This window comes from Halyomorpha halys, unplaced genomic scaffold (assembly GCF_000696795.3).
Source record: "Halyomorpha halys isolate HHAL.00 unplaced genomic scaffold, Hhal_1.1 Scaffold478.1, whole genome shotgun sequence".
Classification (NCBI taxonomy): Eukaryota; Metazoa; Arthropoda; class Insecta; order Hemiptera; family Pentatomidae; genus Halyomorpha; species Halyomorpha halys.
The window spans coordinates 422,715-442,872 of NW_027114329.1; the positions used below are offsets into that span (position 1 = coordinate 422,715).

The following is a 20,158-nucleotide window of genomic DNA, read 5'->3' on the forward strand; positions in this document are numbered from 1 at the left end:
GAGAGAGAGAGAGAGAGAGAGAGAGAGAGAGAGAGAGAGAGAGAGAGAGAGAGAGATTATGTATTTATTTGTGAAATACATGAAATAGACAATCAGTTGTAGTAATTTTACAAAAATGATGAGTTACAGATCGCTTATATAAACTAATAGAATAAAACAGTAAAACAATAAAACTTTATATTTAATAATATTAAAAACTATACCTCCTATGGGGATGATAGATGTCCAGCTCTAAGCAAAAGGTTTTGTGTTACATATATAAAAAAGAGAGAGTAGCTCTATTGTATTTAAATTACCTTAACCCTCTCCACCACTATAAAAAAATATATATATATATGTACATATACATATATATTTAATCCATTTTAGATAAAACAGAGAAAATTTTCTTTTATTTAAAGTTATTTTTTGGTTTAATATGCAATCCCATTTAAAAAAAAAAACAATTATATTAACTATGAGTGTTTGTGATCTTTTTATAGCTTATTATTAATTCTGTCTGTTTATTTCCAGCCTGTTCTTGGTAAGCTGGTCCAGCGACCAGCTGTATTGGACAAGAAGCTAGTGCGCGAACTAAAAGCACTGCATCATGCTGATGATCCCTATGACACTATCACTGGCAAGACCCTCTGCACTTCTGATTTCTATGAAGGTTATAACAATTCACATTTTATAGAATTTAGAGTATACATCATATTTTTGTGTAATTAATTGTTAGATTAGGAATTAGAACTTGAAAATCAATAAATTCCATGAATTTAAAACATTAATAAAGGAGCCATGACATTATTTCCATAGGTCAGGGCAGACTAGATGGTGCATTTTGTGAGTTCTCGGAAGCTGACAAAATGCAGTTCCTTGAAAAAGTGCATAAATCTGGAGTAATCAATATGGAAATGGAATCGTTGGCATTTGCAGCTCTTACTCATCATGCAGGGATCAGAAGTGCAGTCATATGTGCCACAATTGTTGACAGGCTCAAAGGAGATCAGGTAATCTAATTTATTAACTAGGTATATTATTATTGTAAATATTTATGACACTCATTGTTTGAAAAATTAATGATAATTAAACCTTGTAATGGTTTTAATTGAGGTTAGGTTATTAACATATGGTTCAATAAGTTTAATCATTATCTAAATTGCTATAGATTCAGGCCCCAAAAGAGGTTTTGGACGAGTGGCAGGAGAGACCACAGAAGTTAATTTCAAGGTACATCAAGAAATATCTTCAGACGAAGGGTCGTTTCATGGACTCTTACTGTGGCTCACCTTGTGTCAAGTCACCACGTCGTTTTAAGCTAGTTCAGCAAGAATCAGAAAATTATGATTAAATTTTGTTAAGTGAAGAAGACGAAAAGGAAGCTTTTGCTATGTTTTGATTTTAAAATGTATAAAATGGAAGAATTTTATAAAGTGTAAGGTTTATATTTCATATTGCCAAAACTTGCAAAGTATTTCCATTTACTATTTTATTTTTTGTACTTTGTTAATATTCATTTATCTTCGTAATATAATTTGTAATATTTGTTTATTTCTCTTAATATTTCTTCCTAATCATGTTTTTATTAGGTTTTAATTTGTCTTTTATAATAATTGTTTTCACACTATATATGAGACAGGGATATGTTATTGTTAAATATTCACTCTAGAAAGAGAGAGTATTTAGGTTTACGTGTAAAATAATTCCTTATAAGCAAAAATATTCTAGCAAGAATTTTAACATTAAAATCTTATGGCACTGTCCTGTTGGGGACTCTAGTTATGGAGAATAAATTAGATATGAGAGAATATTTTTGCTAATTGTGTATTTTAATATAGCTAATTGGTTATCCTACTTCTTTTTGTTAATGTTTGTTAGATATTAGTGAGTTTAGTAATAATGTTAAATGTATGTTTCTCAGTTCCTTGGTTTTGTAACTAGTTAAGTTTTTTATTGATTTATTATTGGTGATTTATTATTTGTAATTTACTTAAATCTAGATAAAGAGGTTTTGAGATCAGTTACAAAAGTATCATAATTATGAAAAAAAAAAGAGTTTAAAGTTGACGAATTTATACCAAATAAAACATTACTGCCTAAAAGCTGAAAATCATTTATACAAATGCTATTGTTTTTTTCAGATTTGTGTATATTTTAAGATACTAAGCCTAATTATTTCAATGTTTACTTAAAATATTTGTGTCTAGTCAGCATTTCATGTGTCCTGCTTTGTATTGTAGCCATCAAGGAAAACAATCTATAAATGGCAACTACTGTAGTTGGAGAAAGTTTATTGTAATAAATCAATCCAATACTTAAAATAGATTATTTTTTAATTGAAGTTATTGAAATAAAAATTAATGCTTTATAAGAATGATAAGAAATTGTTTTTTATGCATTAAGTCTACATTTACTTTATGAGAGTTAATGAACTATGGTTCTTATTTATTTATTTTATTATTATTATTTTTTTGTGTGTGTTGGAATATATGCATTTATGACCAGTTTTATTTAATTAATGGATAGAGGAGGGAATGGTGATTGAAGGAGATATTCCTCTTTTTGATTTATTTGTTTAATTTTTGTATTCATTAGGATGTATTATCGCATGATGAGAACTTCTGCTCATTGCATAATTTATCGGTGTTTCTAAAAATGAAAGAAAAGGTAAAGATATTTTCATACTTTTTCATTCAAAAATACAATACATTACAATAATGGTACACTTGTGCTCATAAAACCAAACAAAGTGCTAAAATACACTCATCATCGAATATATTTGTGGATAGTCCTGTTTAAGAAAGTGTAAACATTCCCTTATTCATTGCTAAGAGTGATTTTATTAGTATTAATGTCTTTGGTGGAAATCATTAGACTGATTAACACAGCTTCAGCAAATTTTTGGAGATTGCTTTAATTTGTTTAAAATAAGTAGTTGTTAGGCAAATGAACTAGTGCTTTATTATGATAATATTGTATAATATATTTGTTTTTTATACCCAGGATATTTACATTAATTTTAAATATTGAAATATTTAAAATACAATCATATTTTGTAAATGAAAGTAATACTTTTATTCCCTTTAATGAAGTTTTATTATATTTAGCCCTTTTTACTAGACGCCTTGCTATTGGAACTGCGCCATAAATTGCCTTAATCTGTGAAGTATTTAATTGTTGTTGGCAGCATTTAGTAATATTACTATTTTAAATTTATATTGAATAATTACTCTTGAATAGTCAAAATTTTGTATGCTTTGATCTTTTTTAATATACTACAATTTGCTTCAAACGTGCCAATTTATGTTTTTTTTTATGTATATTCGAAGGAGAATTGAAACATGATTTCATACAATTTCTGAAAATAGTAGCTTTGGAAATAAAAGGAAAAATTAAATGAAATTGGAAATGGCCCAACCACAGTGTTGGTGTATTTTCTGGTTATAGAAGATTGGACAAAAGACTGATTGACTCATAAATCCATTTCATTTTTGTTTCCATTCACAACAAACTGTGTATTTTAGCAAACATGTTTGTTTGGGGTGTTTGGTAACAAAATGGTTCACTAAAAATCACCATTTTTAGGAGTGATGAAAAACTGTTCCGTTTTTTTCTTTTAAATATGTTTAAGGTTTGATAACCAAATGAAAATCATTGATTAATTAAAAATTACCAGATTTTTTTTTTTACAATTAAGACTATACAATTTATCCAACATACTATGATTTCATTATGGTTGGCTCCATTGTGTTGAAAATTACTGAAGGCTTTTCTCCTAATTTATGGCACCCCTGAATTACATGTCAGTTTAAATAAAAATGTTGATAGTTTTATAATTCAACGTGATTTCTACGAATTTTTATTTTATCATTGACAAATTTTTATAATATTACTAATATTCCACTAAACACTGACCTTTCAAATGAGGACAATACAGAGAAGTATGAAATGTATATAAAAATGAGAAAACAATATTTGAAACTGTGATGATTCCATTTGTCTTTGGATGAAATATTAGTATTTACTGAGAATTGTTTAGCTCATCATTTTTCCTTATAAAATTTATTTATAGTTTTTTACTTTCCTTATTGTAGTTTACTGACTAATGTTAGTGTAAATAAATATTGTGTTCATTCAACACACCATTTAAAGTAGGAGTTGGAAAACAAATTTTAATTACAACGTTATTTTCCATATTAATACTTAATAATAATTCCAAATAATTATTTATTTATTAACATAAAATATGTGACATGAATAAATTAAAATTTATTTTCAATTTTATTGTAATAAAGAAATAGATGTTCACTTCGTAGATTTAGTTATAAGAAATGTAGTTTTCTTTCAGTAAAGGTATACACAATAATATAATAATTTGATTACGTATAATGTTGCTCCATAAAACCAACAAAATAACTTTAATGTACATACTATAAAGTTATAATCATTAGGGAGAGAATTTTTATTTTATTTTTATAATCAATATAAAATTTATATTCAAACTTAAATTTTTTGTTAGTAAATTTTCCTTATTTTAAAATTATAACATTTAGATTTGTAGGAAAGTGAACACTATAGTGTTGGTAAATAATGTAAACCCTGCAATTCTAACAGTATAATTTAGTAGTTACAAGATTTTCATTGCCTACCATCGTTGTGTTTTGGAAAAAATCAAAAAAATTAGATCAAAATATTATAAAAATTATTGTATTATCATTGGCGATTATTTGCTATCAGAAATGTGGTAATGTTTAGGTCATTATTATGAAATTCTGTCAAATTCTACCACAACTAGAATGTTGAGTCTGGATAGCCATGTTCAATGATTTGTAAAAAATTACTGAGATATTTACTAAAGGTTCTTTCTAAATGCTATCACTCGTTGCTATCATAGACATTAATAGTTACACATGTTTCACTTCATACTATGTATTTAAAGGAATTAGTGACTTAGATAGCAAGTTTTCAGAACAACATTTTTTTTTTGTGGATGACATAATTTTAAAAAAGGATTTTATGGTTCTATGCATATAATTATTCAATGCATGACACATCTCATATTTATTGATCACACCTATATTTTCAAGAATAGCTTTGAAAAAATATTGTTATACATATTTTAGTCATCATTATAAAATTAGTATTAATATCGTAAGTTTTACTGATATATATTGTTTGCACATTGAAAGTATTTACATGATGGATTGTAACCATTTTATATATTTATATGCAATTTCAGATGTACTGGATATAACCAACATATGTTTTATATGATAGAGAAAAAAATTAGCTATAGATTTGTTAAAAGATAATTGTGAAATATAGAAGTATATACCCATATACTAAGAATATTACTGTATAGGTCTTCAATGTACAGCTAAGAAAAAATATGAGTTGACTCCCCTAAAATATGTTAACATTGACCAATATAATACTTTTAAAAAAGTATAATAATGGATACAGATATTGCAAGACAACTACTATTATTTTCAGTTGTTAAAACTGATGATACATTGGGGACCTATGAAATTATAATGAAATTCTAAACTAACAAAACTATAGTTGAATGAATTAGATTGATTGAATTGTAATTCAACATTGTAAATGTCATAACTAAAAAAAAGAAAGAAGGGTATTTACTTTTTTTGTAGCTTTGATGTTTTATATCTATTAAACACAATGTTTGTCAAATCTTGGTGTTCTTACTATATATACATTATCAAAAATATCTATTTCATGTTTATATGTGTGATGAAATCTAACGAAAGTCAACAGTTTTTTAGTAGTTAATTTATGGGTTCAATAATATAAGTATTGGTGGATAATACTTGTCTAAATCATTTTGGTTTTCGGTAAAAATATATTGTTTTTTATTTTGATTTCTCCTCTCTTCCAACTATGACAACTACTTTTAGTTGTCATGTAACAAACTTTTCCAGGTGGATAAACCAAATCAGTTTCACAATTATAATGGTGTCCTCAGCAGTTGGAAAATTATTACCTGTAGTTTTTATAACTTACCACCCTTAGCTACTAACCACAATGGGTCATTAGAGATTTATTTTATGGATTTTCTATAAAATAAATTTCCCTTGAAGAAGGTAGAAACTGGTACTCATTCCTCTTACAATTTCCCTGGAAAATAACTAATCTAAGAGGTTTCTTGTCTAACTTAAAGAAAGGAAGAGGAGGATGGAATAAATATACATATAACAGAAAAATACAATAATTTTAAAATTAAATGGTGTGTATTTGTAAGGCTAGATTTAAATATATTTTTAATATAACCAAGCCAGGATCCACAAGTATTATTTATTAGGTTTTGGTAATTCTAAATTTTTATTTCAGTATTATCAAAGTTTTGTTAGATTAAAATATTCTACTGTTTTCCTATATAGCCTAGATTAGCTTTTGAGTCTTTTTAAAAATTAAGACTAATATTCATGAATATACATCAACATTATTTAACCTTTAATATAAGAAATAGTTATTATTTTTTATTTTTGTATATTTTAGTAATTGTTGATTGTCAAAACGATATTCTACTGCCAGGCTATAATATGAGCCAAGTCTCATTTATAACGCTACATATCTTTTTGCATTTAAGATATATGGCAGATCTGAATAAGCTTGTAATGCAATAGTAAAATTGTTAATACATTTTTTTTATTTATTAACATAAACCTATCCATTTACTTTAAATCCTATTTAATGTTAAATCCATGGTACAGAAATATATGTAAATATTAAGTACTTATCAATGGTACCACATTTATTTTAAGGTTGGTATGTACATATTTACAATTAAACAAAAAAAAAAAAAGAATTTATATAAGTAAAATATAACATATGCTTCAGGTATGGTAGAGAAATAAAATGGTTTATAATTGTAAAAGTTTTAAATAAATCAATGTCTTCCATCTTATTCGTTTTCTCTAAATCATAAGTAATTCCTACTTTGGAATAATAAAAATGTTGAAGTGTAAATAAACATTTTGAAGAAATAATTAAGAATCATAGATAAAAATATTATTTCTTTTTTGCCAACTATACTTAAATGAATGGTTGTTAAACAGGGTCTGAAACCATTTATTAACATTGTTCAAATAATGGTAATTACTTCAGAAGTTAGTTTAAAATAGACTATAGATCATAACACTTATTCCTAATATTGCACAATAAATCAATTTCTTTTTTTTAAAGTCAATCAACAGCTAAGGTGATGTGTTCCTAGTTATCTCTGGAGGTGACCAACCTATTCTAAACATCATGGGAGGGGGAAGAGTCAAGTTTTTCATTTTGTGGGACCACCACAACAAGATACCTAGAACAGTAGACCTAAGCCTAACTAGGTAGGCTTCCATCTGAGCTACGAACAGCCCCCAATTTTCTTTAAAATATAACTTTGTTTAAATATTAATTTCCAATGTTTGTTTCAATCAGGTGAAATATTTTGAGGCAATGTAGACTGTTTGGTAAATATTAAAATATTACCATAAAAAGAAAAACAAGAAACGTTTTGAAAGTTTGGTAGTAAATAGGTATTGTCGGAAATGAAATATATGGTTATCAAAATGAAACTACACACACAAAAAAAATTAATAAAGTGGATTAATTTAAATCCTCACCTTGGATTTGTATTGTGTAACACAAAATGGCTTATAGTTTTCAATATAACCCCTTTCTTCAGATCAATACTCTTTTGCAATATTCTAAACATTTCAGCCGGTTCTTCAAACCTCAGCTACCAAACTATTCTAATTCGATTTCCCAATAACCAAACAATTCTACTATTGATGCCTAAAAAAAGCAAGAAAGATACTATAGTGTGACAATATTGATAGGTCTCAACATGCCAAATAAACCCAATTTCCTAATTCCCTGCCTCCAATATATACCAACATTTAAACAATTTTTCATTGTTTTACAAATTTAATAAATGCTGTATAAAAATATCTATGGAAATGGATAAAATTGATATAATTAAAACTAACAATACACCAAACAGTTATAATATACATTTCTTATCAAATATTAAATCAAAATTGATAAAAAAGACACTGAAAATTAAAAGGAAATGGTTAACAAAATATTTCAAATTTATGGACAAGATGAAATAAAGAAAAATAGAAGATAGATCAGGAGATACAGTCAAAAAGTTAAAATCGGAAATAAAAAATAATATACGACATATTAGTCGGTGACCTTGGGTAAAATTCAATATTTATCCTTTATTAAATTCTAACTGGTTTATTTGATGAATAAATTATAAAATTAAATTAAAAAATAATAAATGGAATATGGTCCGGGTGTGGTCAAATAAAACTCAAATAGTAATAACTATTTTAATTGAGCCAATGTTCGTTTCCAAATTGAAGGGCTTAGTCAGAGCTAAGAAAGATACAACACTTAACATAAGTAAAAAAGTAAATGGAATATTACAAGGGTATACAATGAAACGTGAAAATTAAATATGAAAAATTAAAGGTTATAAACAAAAAATGAAATAATAATAATAAAAATATATATAGTATAAAATAATTATATATCATAGAGATATTGACTAGTGTATAATAATGAAAGGGCTAACAAAATTGGAGAATTCATGAAAAGATGAAAAATTTAAACTAATTAGAATTCGCTTATCCTTTAAGGATAGAATAATAATAAATGAATCTAATAAAAATTACCTAAATTTTCTAATATGTAGATATAAAAAATATATGGAAATATTATTTAATAATTAACATTATCCTTAACATTAATAATGATTGAATGGATTAAATCAATTAAACCTAGTGAATGAAATATTTTTCTCATTTTCATATTTCTTGTTATTGCATTGTACTCAGCTGAAGGCCTAACTGAGGATGACATTTGAATTTCTAATTTAATAATGGTTTATTTATTGGTTAGAAAATATAATCTTAGATTTGTATAAAATTTTATGGGATTTTAGTTTTATATATAATATTAATTTCATTTTACTTTAATTGGTTTGGCTAACATAATATAACTTATTTTTAACAGCTATTAGGTTAACTCATATACACTTAGAGTACCTATAACAAACTTAATAATCCTGTTACAGTTTCTTTGAATATTTTAGGAGAAATTTATTTATTTAATGCAATCATTTCTCGGGATTATTTTTATAGCATTTTAATTTTCTTGGGATATTATCATTTATAAGTTAATGTTTTAAAATGTATTAATTTTTATGAATAAATATGAAAATAACTCATACAGCTAATCCACTATAGCTTATCACCAACAGAACTAATACTATTAGTGAATAAGCTTTAATTCTTTTTTTTAATCACATTACATATATTGGTCTTAAAGTTTGATATCATGACTCTATTATTTAATTTAAACGGAATTTATCATAGTTCAATGATAAAATAATCATTTTTATACCCTACAACTTAAACTATATAAGTTTACTAATATATAAATAAAACTTTTCGATTTAATATAAAATTATAAATGATTTTTTCTTTCTCTGAATTATAAGTAACTAAATAAAAAACATCGAGTAATGTCGTTTTACTTCTCTTGTTTGAATAAATATTAAAAATATTTATAATAAACATAATCAGCTGTTTATTTTATTAAAATTCATTGGTTTGTAGTTAGAATTAATGTAAATTAGTAAGAAGTAATTGGTATGTCAAAACAGTTTAAATACACCATAGAATTGCTTATTTATATTGATAGAGAATTTACGGAAATTTGACCTCTATTGATGAAATCTTTATTTAAAAGAATACCTTCTTATTTCTCTAAAATTGTGAGAAATGGTTACCATTTTGAGAACTTATTATTAATTTTCAAAGTCTATATTTCTCAGAATGTCAATTATTTAATATTGTTTTTAAAAGATCTTGTTAAAAAATAAAAAAAAGATTTATTATTATTACCATATGCCATATAATATTTATAATGACTGATATTAAACCAAATGTTTAGGTATATTGGTTCAATATATTTTTTTCTTCTCTATTTTCAACTCCTTTAAATGAAGTTGTTTGCTATTTTATTTAACTTGCTTTAAATCAGTCAAGAGTGATGACATATTTAAATTTAATCTACTGATAATTAAAAATGAAAACATATATATTATCCTTATTTAATACTCGAACTTATAAAACTACTATATAACTTGTATTAACTTGTATTTATAATTTAATTATTAATACTTTCTTTAATTATTTTTAATATTTATTGAAGTTAGTTTGTTTTAGCTTTAAGTAACCATTAACCCCTTGTTTTTATTTATTATTTTTTTCATTTATATTATTCTGTTATGTATAATATTGCTATTTCTCTCACTTTATTGGTCAAAAAGTCCATTGACTATTTCTGAATTATTATTTGAAAGGGATTCTTCCCAGAATAAATAAGAATTTGCTATTATTAATACAATTATTAGATCAAAAAGGAGACACAAGATAATTATCTTATACAAACATTAATTATGTACTAGTAACCAACAAATCAAATGGACTATAACTATTATTATGCTATATTAAAAAATATTTAACTATAACCAAATATTACTATTCTATACTATTATTATATAAGTGAATATCATGTAAATAAAATATAAACTATAATTCATGATTTAAGAAGTATTAAACAATGAAGAATTGAATCAATGAAAAGTTAGTTCTGCTTCTACTCCTAATCTGGAACATGTAAGAACAAATGAACGTACATAACAAACCTATTCTGGTTGATAGGTCTTAAAAGAAATGATTTTGTTCTAATTTGTCTTTTATCGATTCTTTGGAGTATAAGAGAAACTGTTATTGATATTAAAGGTATAATAGACTGATCCTATAGTTGGTATTGTAAATTTATCTATTGTTTTTGTCTGAGAATAATTCTCAAAATATTTCTATAAATTATTAACCAATGTTCAGATCAAAAACAAATATAGTTTAGATAAACTGGAGGATTATATTGTGGAGTAGTAGTACTATAAACGCTTATTGATGTTATATTATATTTATTAGGGAACCATTTGTAAATCTTTTTGATAGAATAAGTAACTATTGTAAAGCTAGACATATGTTCCAAGTTTCTATTCCTATGGAAACTCTCCTATCAATACCCATGTGTCCTGTAGAGATTGATGCAAGGGCTAAAGCCTACTGAGCTGTCTATAATAAAGAATAATATTTTGTTGTAAACCATTTATCTAATAGATTCAAGAAATTAATTTTTTATGGTTTATTAATTGACAGCTTGAACAAATGGTCAGCACCTCTGTTAATCAAAAATCTTTCGCAATATTCTAAACATTTCAGCCAGTTCTTCAAACCTCAGCTGCCCAACAATTCTACTTTCAATGCTAAAAAAGGCAAGAAAGATATTAAGGCGTGGTATTGATAGGTCTCAGCATGCCAAATAAACCCAATTTCCTAGTTCCCTGCCTCCAATACATACCAACTCAACCTTTCCTGGTTTATTGTACTTGGTCAGTTGATAGCACCAGTAGTCTTTGTATTTAATTAATTTATTTTGTACAGTTAAAAAAGTAATTTTTGTTTCTGACTCTGCAACTCCACCATCTATTATCTGAGTGTAACTGTTTATCAGGTTACTAATATATAGCTGAAATAATAAACTTCTATAGACAAAATTGTGATTAACAAGAACGTTTTTTATTTCTTTTACGTTTAATTTTTTATTTTTGATATGCATGGACCAAATATAATATAGTAAGGGAAAGTATTGGGATCGTGCAAAATTTCTAATTTGAGTTTTGAATAGAAATATATGGAATATATCTGGTTTCGCAAAATGGTCTGTTTGTTTGAACAGCCTAGCTCTAAAACAAAACGTCGTTAGAAACTAGAGTTATATACTTAAGGGGGTACATGCCTGCGATGTAGCAGCTAATTATATATTTAAGGGGGTACATGCCTGCGATGTAGCAGCTAATTATATGGTATATTTAAGGGGGTATATGCCTGGGATGTAGCAGCTAATTATATATTTAAAGAGATACATGTCTGGGATGTAGCAGCTAATTATATACTTAAAGAGGTACATGCCTGCGATGTAGCAGCTAATTATATATTTAAGGGGGTACATGCCTGCGATGTAGCGGCTAATTATATATTTAAGGGGGTACATGCCTGGGATGTAGCAGCTAATTATATATTTAAAGAGGTACATGCCTGGGATGTAGCAGCTAATTATAAATTTAAAGAGGTACATGCCTGGGATGTAGCAGCTAATTTTTCGAAAAAAAATTGACCGACAGGAAGTGACATATTTTTTCTACTTTCAATTAACATTAACAACCCTTTAATTCTGATTAAACTCGGTGAGTCTATATGCAATTAAGTGCTCTTGGATTAAACTTGATGAATGTATGAGCAATGAAGTGCTCTTCAATACCAGATAGGTCTTATCCTCTTTGAAAGTCTAACAGAGCCTTAATGTCCAATTTTAAAAAGAAAATTCCTCTAAAGTACCTTTGATTTTATTTATTAAAAAAACAAATTCCTCTAAAGTACCTTTGATTTTATTTATTTAAAAAACAAATTCCTCTAAAGTACCTTTGATTTTATTTATTAAAAAAAAAAAAGTTTTTATTGATAGCTGTAAAAAACAATGGATAAACACAAAATATCACAATATTTTATTAATGACTAAAGGAGAAAAGTGAAACAGATAGATCCCATTCGAACAGGAAAAGCCGTGACCGATCTTCAGTTGCATGACGGCTTCCTTATATTTGTCTTTTGTTAAACTATTATATTCTCTAAAATGTAAAAATTATATTTGTAATTACAACTTCGAGAAAGCCTAAAGTACGGATTTTTATGGCAACAGAAAATTCGTTCATAATATTGTGCTTCCCTGGCCTTTAGATTTTTTTTCGAAAACGCCAAAATGGCGTTAATTTCAACATGAGCCCATTAATCTATACATAACTTGGGGACGTCAGTAGGTTATTTTTATATATTAAAATTGCATGGTTTAAAAATAGATAAAAACTGAAATATTGTAAAACCGATCACAGGTTGTCGGCCATTCTCTTCTCGAATTGGTGTTTTATTTAAGTTGAAGAAAATTCTAATTCTAGATGGAGTGCAAAATAAAACGGTGTTCAGCTTTCAGATACAAGATGTTACTCAGGATGTTATATTTCGTAGGAATCTCTTTCTCCCCTATAATAAGGGAGCCACCCCAAATCACATTTCCAACTTCTTAAGATTAGAATTAAGATCGATCTGATTTTCAATTGACTTCTAAGCAATTTGCTCGCATATCCACTACGTTAATTCCTTGGATGGAAAATTTTAAATTGAGGTAGCCATCAGAGAATGAAGAGAAATCGAGAGAAGTAACGGAACCTAAGTGGGCCATAGGGTCGCGGCGTCCTAACCAGTCATGCTTGGAACTTGGACCCAGCTGCTCCTCTTGCTGCCTGCTGCTCTAGCGGCCCGGCTCCCGGGGACCGTCGTACCAGAGGGCTATCGGATCTTCCTCCGGCCGGACTTCGAGGCCGGCTGTTCCTTCAGTGGCAGGGTGAGTCCGAGTCCACGGATCTTCTGTCCATCACAACTAGTCTCATTATTTTAGCCAACGAAAAATATATCTTTATGCTATAGCTTTTCATAATCATCTAAAAATGTCCACAGCTATGGGGTAAGATAAGTAAACAGTAGTGAGGAATGGAGTATTATGGAATTATATGGAATATACTGCCCAATCTCTTTCCATCTCATTTCACAATACACGTCTGTCATCTTTTTGGTATATTGTTGTATTCTAGGCAAAAACAAAAGTTAATAATCGTTCTTCACACAGAGAAAAATACTTAAATACGAATTTTCTTTAAACAGAATATTAAAAAAAGTATGTACCTTTAATATTGTTTTTTTAAAAATTAAACATTGCTCATTAGTAATAGTATCAAACAACAGATAAATATAATTATTGTTTGTAGGTCAGTCACCAAGAATTCCGCTTGGAAGTTGGAAGTCGACTTTAATTTGATCATTTGACGTCAGTTAAGGAATGATATCTTAAGCTTGCCAGATTCCAAGTTATAGGTCAGGAAGAGGGATGGAGGAAACCCTAAAATTGTAGGATTTTTTTCATTTGTCATTTTTCAACCTCTCACTCATCTGAGCAAACTCTAACCACTTTGTAGTTGAAGTATAAACTTAAGAACTAAAGCATATCGCTTTTAACTGGAAGGAATATTTCAAAACGTAAAATTTAAACGATTTACTCCCACCTCAAAAAAAAAAAAATCAAAATAGTGTACCCAAGTTTAAAGTGGATAAGATTTATTATTGAAATTATATTGTGACTGAACTAATAGCTACTCAAAAAAAAGGATAACACCAGCAGCTAAGGGTTTAGCGAGACTTACATTTCGGTCCTATCAATTTTTGTCTTATCTTTACCAGAAATATTTTAAGAAAAAAAGTTAAGAGAAATTTTTACGTGTACAACAAAGTTTTTACACACAATATTTAATTATTTTTAGCACTTAATGGACTATGGACTTGGTAAGCCTTCAATACACAACTTTGATCCTCTAACGTTTCATACGTATCCCTCATAGGTTATCAATTAGAGGAAGATAGATTTTTAGGCATATTAGAAATTTCGGATTTTATCAGAACGATTTTCTATAACACCAATATAGTACTTTCAAGCAAAAACGTTCAAACTCAGAAATTAATGAGCATTAAAGTCAGCATCTAAGAGCACGTTTTTCACGAACTGCTCAACATCGGCCTGAAATTCCATCTTTATCTAATCAGTAATCTATCGGAGATGCGAAAAACGTTATCTAAAGGAATATGACCTAAATTTACAGGATTTAAATCGTAGATTTGAAACGCGGCTGCAGTGGAAATCCATTTGTTGACGGCTGCAGTTCAATCACTATAAACTTTCAATAATAGATCTTATACATGTTAAATTTTATTCCATCATTTTGGGGTGGGAATAAATTATTAAAAATTTTACTTTATGGAATTTTCCATTTGGTTACAGGCTAAAAGCTATAAGATTGCCAATTTTTAAGTTTATACATCAACTGAAAGGAAATTAGATTTTGTACTGACAAGTGAGTTTGGGTGAAAATATGAGTCACATTCGGGGCTGAATAGAAGTTAGGTTCGAAATGTAAGGTACTTACTATTAACATTAGATTTCATGTTCTAGAAAATTTATTAAAAAGAATTTTTGTTTAGAAAAGTCACCTTTAACAAAAACATATATTCTCTACTTTGTCAACATTTTCAAAAGTTCTGTTGAGTTGTGGTAAATAGAACTAACACACAGCTCGATTTCCTATCTAATCAAAAAAGAACGGGGTAAGTCAAAACTAAATAAAACGCTAAATTAACTAGCTAATTTTGATTTCTGATTTGTTTTTTTATATATATGCTACAACGAATTAGCGAACCTGTATCAAGTGCCCTACCACATCCTTTGTGATACCACAGCTGTTTTGATTTAATTTTATTCGTTTGGAAGACGGTGTGATGACGCCCTGAATTTTCCAATTTCCTGTTGCAATATAAAACACAATATTCTTCTAATTCTGAATAAGAAGTTGGAATAACGAAGAATTTTACAAATTAATTTTGTGATTGATCAATATTTAAAATTTAAAATCCCCGAGATACTAAATCAATAACTATACAACTGAACATATTTTTATATAAATTAGTTATTGAATGTCATCATCATTTGACATTACTATTTATTATACTAAATTCGTCCTAATCCAATGGTTTCTTCTGATTTCTCACTACCTTAATTCCTATATATAGCTTTGCTCTTTAACAATTAGGTTATTTATTCATTTATAGCACCTTTTATGACCTGTTATTCACAAGTGATTTCCAGTTCTTTGTTTTCTGAAAGGTTTTGAATCTTCTTCAAAACATCTTTCTCGGGTTCTCTCAAAGGTTTTTTTGTACTGAATCTGGATCTTTTTGCAATATTATTAATACTGTCTCTTGTGGTACTGCCCTTCACTTTTCTTTGTTATTCAACTCCAGAATTTCTTGAATGTCAATATTCAGAACTACTTGTACTGGAATTGAAGGAGGGAGCTAGATTTTGCAAGCCTACTAATTAATTAAACCAGCCAAATTAATTTACGAAAAAGTCAGATAATTAACCTATGACAAGGAACCCTCACCCCAACGCACTCGTCCTTCACGACTGCATAAGCATAAAGAATTAAGAAGAGTATATCTTCCTCGTGCATTCTCGTTAGACTCTTTAAATCCGTGATTGGCCGAATTATTTATACAAGCACTAAGTACTGGATTTCCTCTTAATGATTCCTATGTTTTAACAAATGTCATGTATACTATTATGCACTGTTCAAGATTACATTTTAACATTACACTTTACTATAGGCCTCTGAAATAATTTCCTAGAACTGCTGGAATAGAACTTTGTGGTCTTTCATTTCTCTTTATCAGAACAGTATCCAGAACCAGGACGTGACTGAAGTGACAAGTGATTTTATCTATTTCTATACTTCATATATTTTAATTTGATTTAATCTATTCCAAATTTATTTTTAAATTTCCTGGAATTATAACTGTAAATACAAAGTAAGTTTATTAACAATTAAAATTGAAAGCCTAAGGCATATTTGGGAACCCCCGGCGCGCTGTAAGATTTGATCCGGCATGCGCGACATTTTGAAAATCCCAATTAAAAAGAATATTACACTACTTACTCATACTCACAGAATTGAGTAAGCGAGCAAGCCGAGTGGCCGCGATCATCAAAGAGTGAGGCCTAACTGGCGACACAACAAAAGGTTATTGCTTCTCAATTGTTCTGCACTAGACGATTCTAGATCATTCCGTTATTTTGCCTGTATAAGATGCCCCGAACTTTAGTTCAGTTCTATTTGAGCTACCAAGGTGATAACTTTGACAAGCTATATCTTTGCGAACTGTACCATCAATTTGCTTTGTGACTTTGTGTGCATCTTGAGTGCTTACTAAATATATTTTGTTATTAAAAAATGATATCTGGTGGAAAGAAACGAAAAGTAGATGCAGAGGGTCGCCAGTTCCATGAAAAATGGACTGAAGATTTCTTTTTTATGTTGAACGATGGTAAGCCCATTTGTTTACAGTGTAATGTAGATGTATTTCAGTGATGAAAGAATTCAATATAAAGAGGTATTACTCAACTAAGCATCCTATGCTGCACTCACTGACAGGACAAATAAGAAAAGACAAAATACCCAAGCTTACCTCAAATTTGGATAAACAGCAGCAAATATTTCATGAACAAAGAACACGTGATAATGTTTTGATGCTAGTTTTACAGTCAGTTCAAAATTGGCAAAGTCATTAAAACCATTTTCCGAAGGAGAATTTATCAAGGAGTGTATGTTAGAAGTTTGCAGTGTTTTGTGTCCTCAAATAAAAAATGAATTTGGAAAAATTAATTTGTCAAGTCGAACTGTGGTCCGACACATAGAAATGATGGCTAATGATATAAAAAGAACATTGACTGACCTTATGTCTGGTTTTGAATCATTTTCCATATCATTAGAATATGTTATATTTATTAGAGGTTTTGATAATGAGTTCACTGTTATTGAGGAATTGCTTGCTTTGCAAACGCTAAAAGGAACCGCTATAGGAGAGGACATTTTAAATGAAGTTCTATAGGTATTCACAAGTTTTGGCATGCCATGGTCAAAATTACTTGTATGCACAGATGGTGTACCTTCTATGGTCGGCTTACGTAAAGGTTTCATCGCAATTTTGAATGAAAAAGCAACTTAATTCTACAAAAAGATGACTAGATAGTCCTTTATTGCATTATCCACCAACAGAACTTGTGTTCTAAGTCCATTCGACTTAAGAATGTCATGAATGTGGTAGTAAAAACCATCAATTTTATTCGATCCCGAGGGCTTAACCATCGTCAATTCAAGGCGTTTTTGGATGAAATATTAGCCGACTATGAAGACGTAACATATTATTATTGTCAAGTCAGGTGGCTAAGCAAAGGGAAAATGCTGAAACGGTTTTACGAGCTTAGAAATGAGATAGCATATTTTATCCAAATAAAAGATATACCGCTATTTGAATTGAGTGACCCAAAATGGATATGTAACTTAGCATTTGGTCGACCTTACAGGCTACTTGAATGATTTAAATTTGAAACTTCAAAAACAAGGACAGTGAGTAAATGATTTGTACAGTCATTTCATCGTTTCAGAACAAAATCCGCTTGTGGGAGGCACAGATGTTGTCAGATAACAGTTAGCATTTCACCAAGCTCTCTGCGTATGGAAATATTGCTTATGCTCAATATGCTGAAGAACTCAGGTTACTGTCGGAGCAATTTTCCAACAGATTTAAAAAACATGGAAGACAGTTTCAATTTATTTGCAACTCCAACAAAAAGTAATGTACAAAATGTTCCAATATACTTGAAAATGGAGTTGATCGAGATTCAAGAAAACTCACTCCTCAAATCGAAATTTGAAGACGTGGAGTAGTTGCGATTTCTAGAAAAAATACCTCGAAGAAGGCCATTTTCCGCAGCTTAGAAAATTCGTAAGAAGATTGATTTGTGCATTTGGCAGTATTTATAAATGCAAACAATTTTTTTCAATGATGAAAGTTAATAAATCAAACCATCGTACAAGGTTGACTGACGGTAATTGCGAAAATTCCTTTGTCAGTGGAATTAATCTAAACATCGATGGATTAGTTTCCCAAATTCAAGCTTAGGTGTCTCATTGATTTCGGTGTCGCTATTTAACTTTCCTAGTTTGTAATAATTCCAAATTTCACGATTCAATTATAATATACCTATTTTTTCATTTCATTTTGTTATTTTAATAAATTGTATCATAATAACAATGTCGTATTATTTTATGTTTGATATCTACCGTTAAAAATTATGAACACTACTTTTAAACGCGGCCCACGAACGTATTTGCACATTAAAGTTTGGCCCACATGTCAAAGGTTGCCCAATAGTCTCCAAAGATTTTTTTTTCTGATATTTTCTCTAAAATTAATATAGATTCGTGAGTAGGCGTCTGTAATTTAAATATTACATTAATATTACTATTCCTATATTAATAATTAATATTACATATTCCTAAGCTAAATTTGTCTCCATAATTTATGAATTGAGCTTTCCAAGAAGTCTTAACGAGTCACTAATAACTAGTTAAAAAGATTTTGAATTTGAGAACTGATGGTAAGTGCAGACTCTACATTAGAGGAAGTTCGAACAGTCTGTGTCATTAGCATTCATCCCACACAAATACCAACAAATTGACACAGACACTTCTCGAATACACGCAAGACGTCTGTCGAGTGATTTTTTACTGAACCCAAAAGAGAAGATTGTTAAGATATTCAAGAATAGTTTCACGCCAAAATAACCGTTGACAGTAATTAAGTCATTGACTATGCACTCACTTTAACTTCAAATCTGCTAATAATGGGTGAATTTACATAACAAATTCAAATAGTTTCAAGGAAATGTTTAGTTAATACAATGGAGGAAAGTCCAATGACACTTGAAACACAGAATCAACTCTAAATTTTAGTTAAACTTAATTTAAAGTTTTTATTTTTATTTTTATTAAACAAATAGTTGAATAAAATTAAATAATATTATTCTTAATTTAAAACAATTTTGATCCTTTTTTTCTCTCAACATTTATTCTTTAAAATTTTTCTAACGTTTCGGCCCTCAGGCCATTCTCAAGGATACCTTCAATATTGATATCATTTCTTTTTTAAATTTTAAAATTGCAGGCTAATTGCCTTTGTTCTATATAACTTTTACTAAAAAATTTATATCTTAGATTTGAAACTTTTTTTAAGTTGTATATGTAAGTGAAGGAAGGAAGAAAAGTGTTTTGTAAACAAGTTTTAAATCTAAGATATAAATTTTTTAGTAAAAGTTATATAGGACAAAGGCAATTAGCCTGCAATTTTAAAATTTAAAAAAGAAATGATATCAATATCGAAGGTATCCTTGAGAATGGCCTGAGGGCCGAAACGTTAGAAAAATTTTAAAGAATAAAAGTTGAGAGAAAAAAAGGATCAAAATTGTTTTAAATTAAGAATAAACTAAACCACTCTCAAACAAGCATACATAAAATAATTAATCT

General features: G+C 28.4%; 2 protein-coding genes across 3 annotated transcripts in view; both read left to right on the top strand.

Annotated features, from left to right (window-relative positions):
- LOC106683363 (uridine phosphorylase 1) overlaps positions 1-1,468 on the top strand; it is an 87,742-nt gene extending 86,274 nt beyond the window's left edge. For both annotated transcript variants that reach the window (XM_014424779.3, XM_014424777.3), the window contains exons 5-7: positions 514-652; positions 799-992; positions 1,151-1,468. In XM_014424779.3, coding sequence (XP_014280265.1) covers positions 514-652; positions 799-992; positions 1,151-1,333 — 516 coding nt within the window. In that variant the 3' untranslated portion in view covers positions 1,334-1,468. The remainder of the gene's footprint in view (positions 1-513; positions 653-798; positions 993-1,150) is intronic.
- An 11,927-nt stretch (positions 1,469-13,395) lies between these two features.
- Positions 13,396-20,158, top strand: part of LOC106683321 (aminopeptidase N) — a 21,682-nt gene continuing 14,919 nt past the window's right edge. Inside the window, exon 1 of the mRNA XM_014424706.3 lies at positions 13,396-13,533. Within this exon, the coding sequence (XP_014280192.1) occupies positions 13,396-13,533 (138 nt within the window). The remainder of the gene's footprint in view (positions 13,534-20,158) is intronic.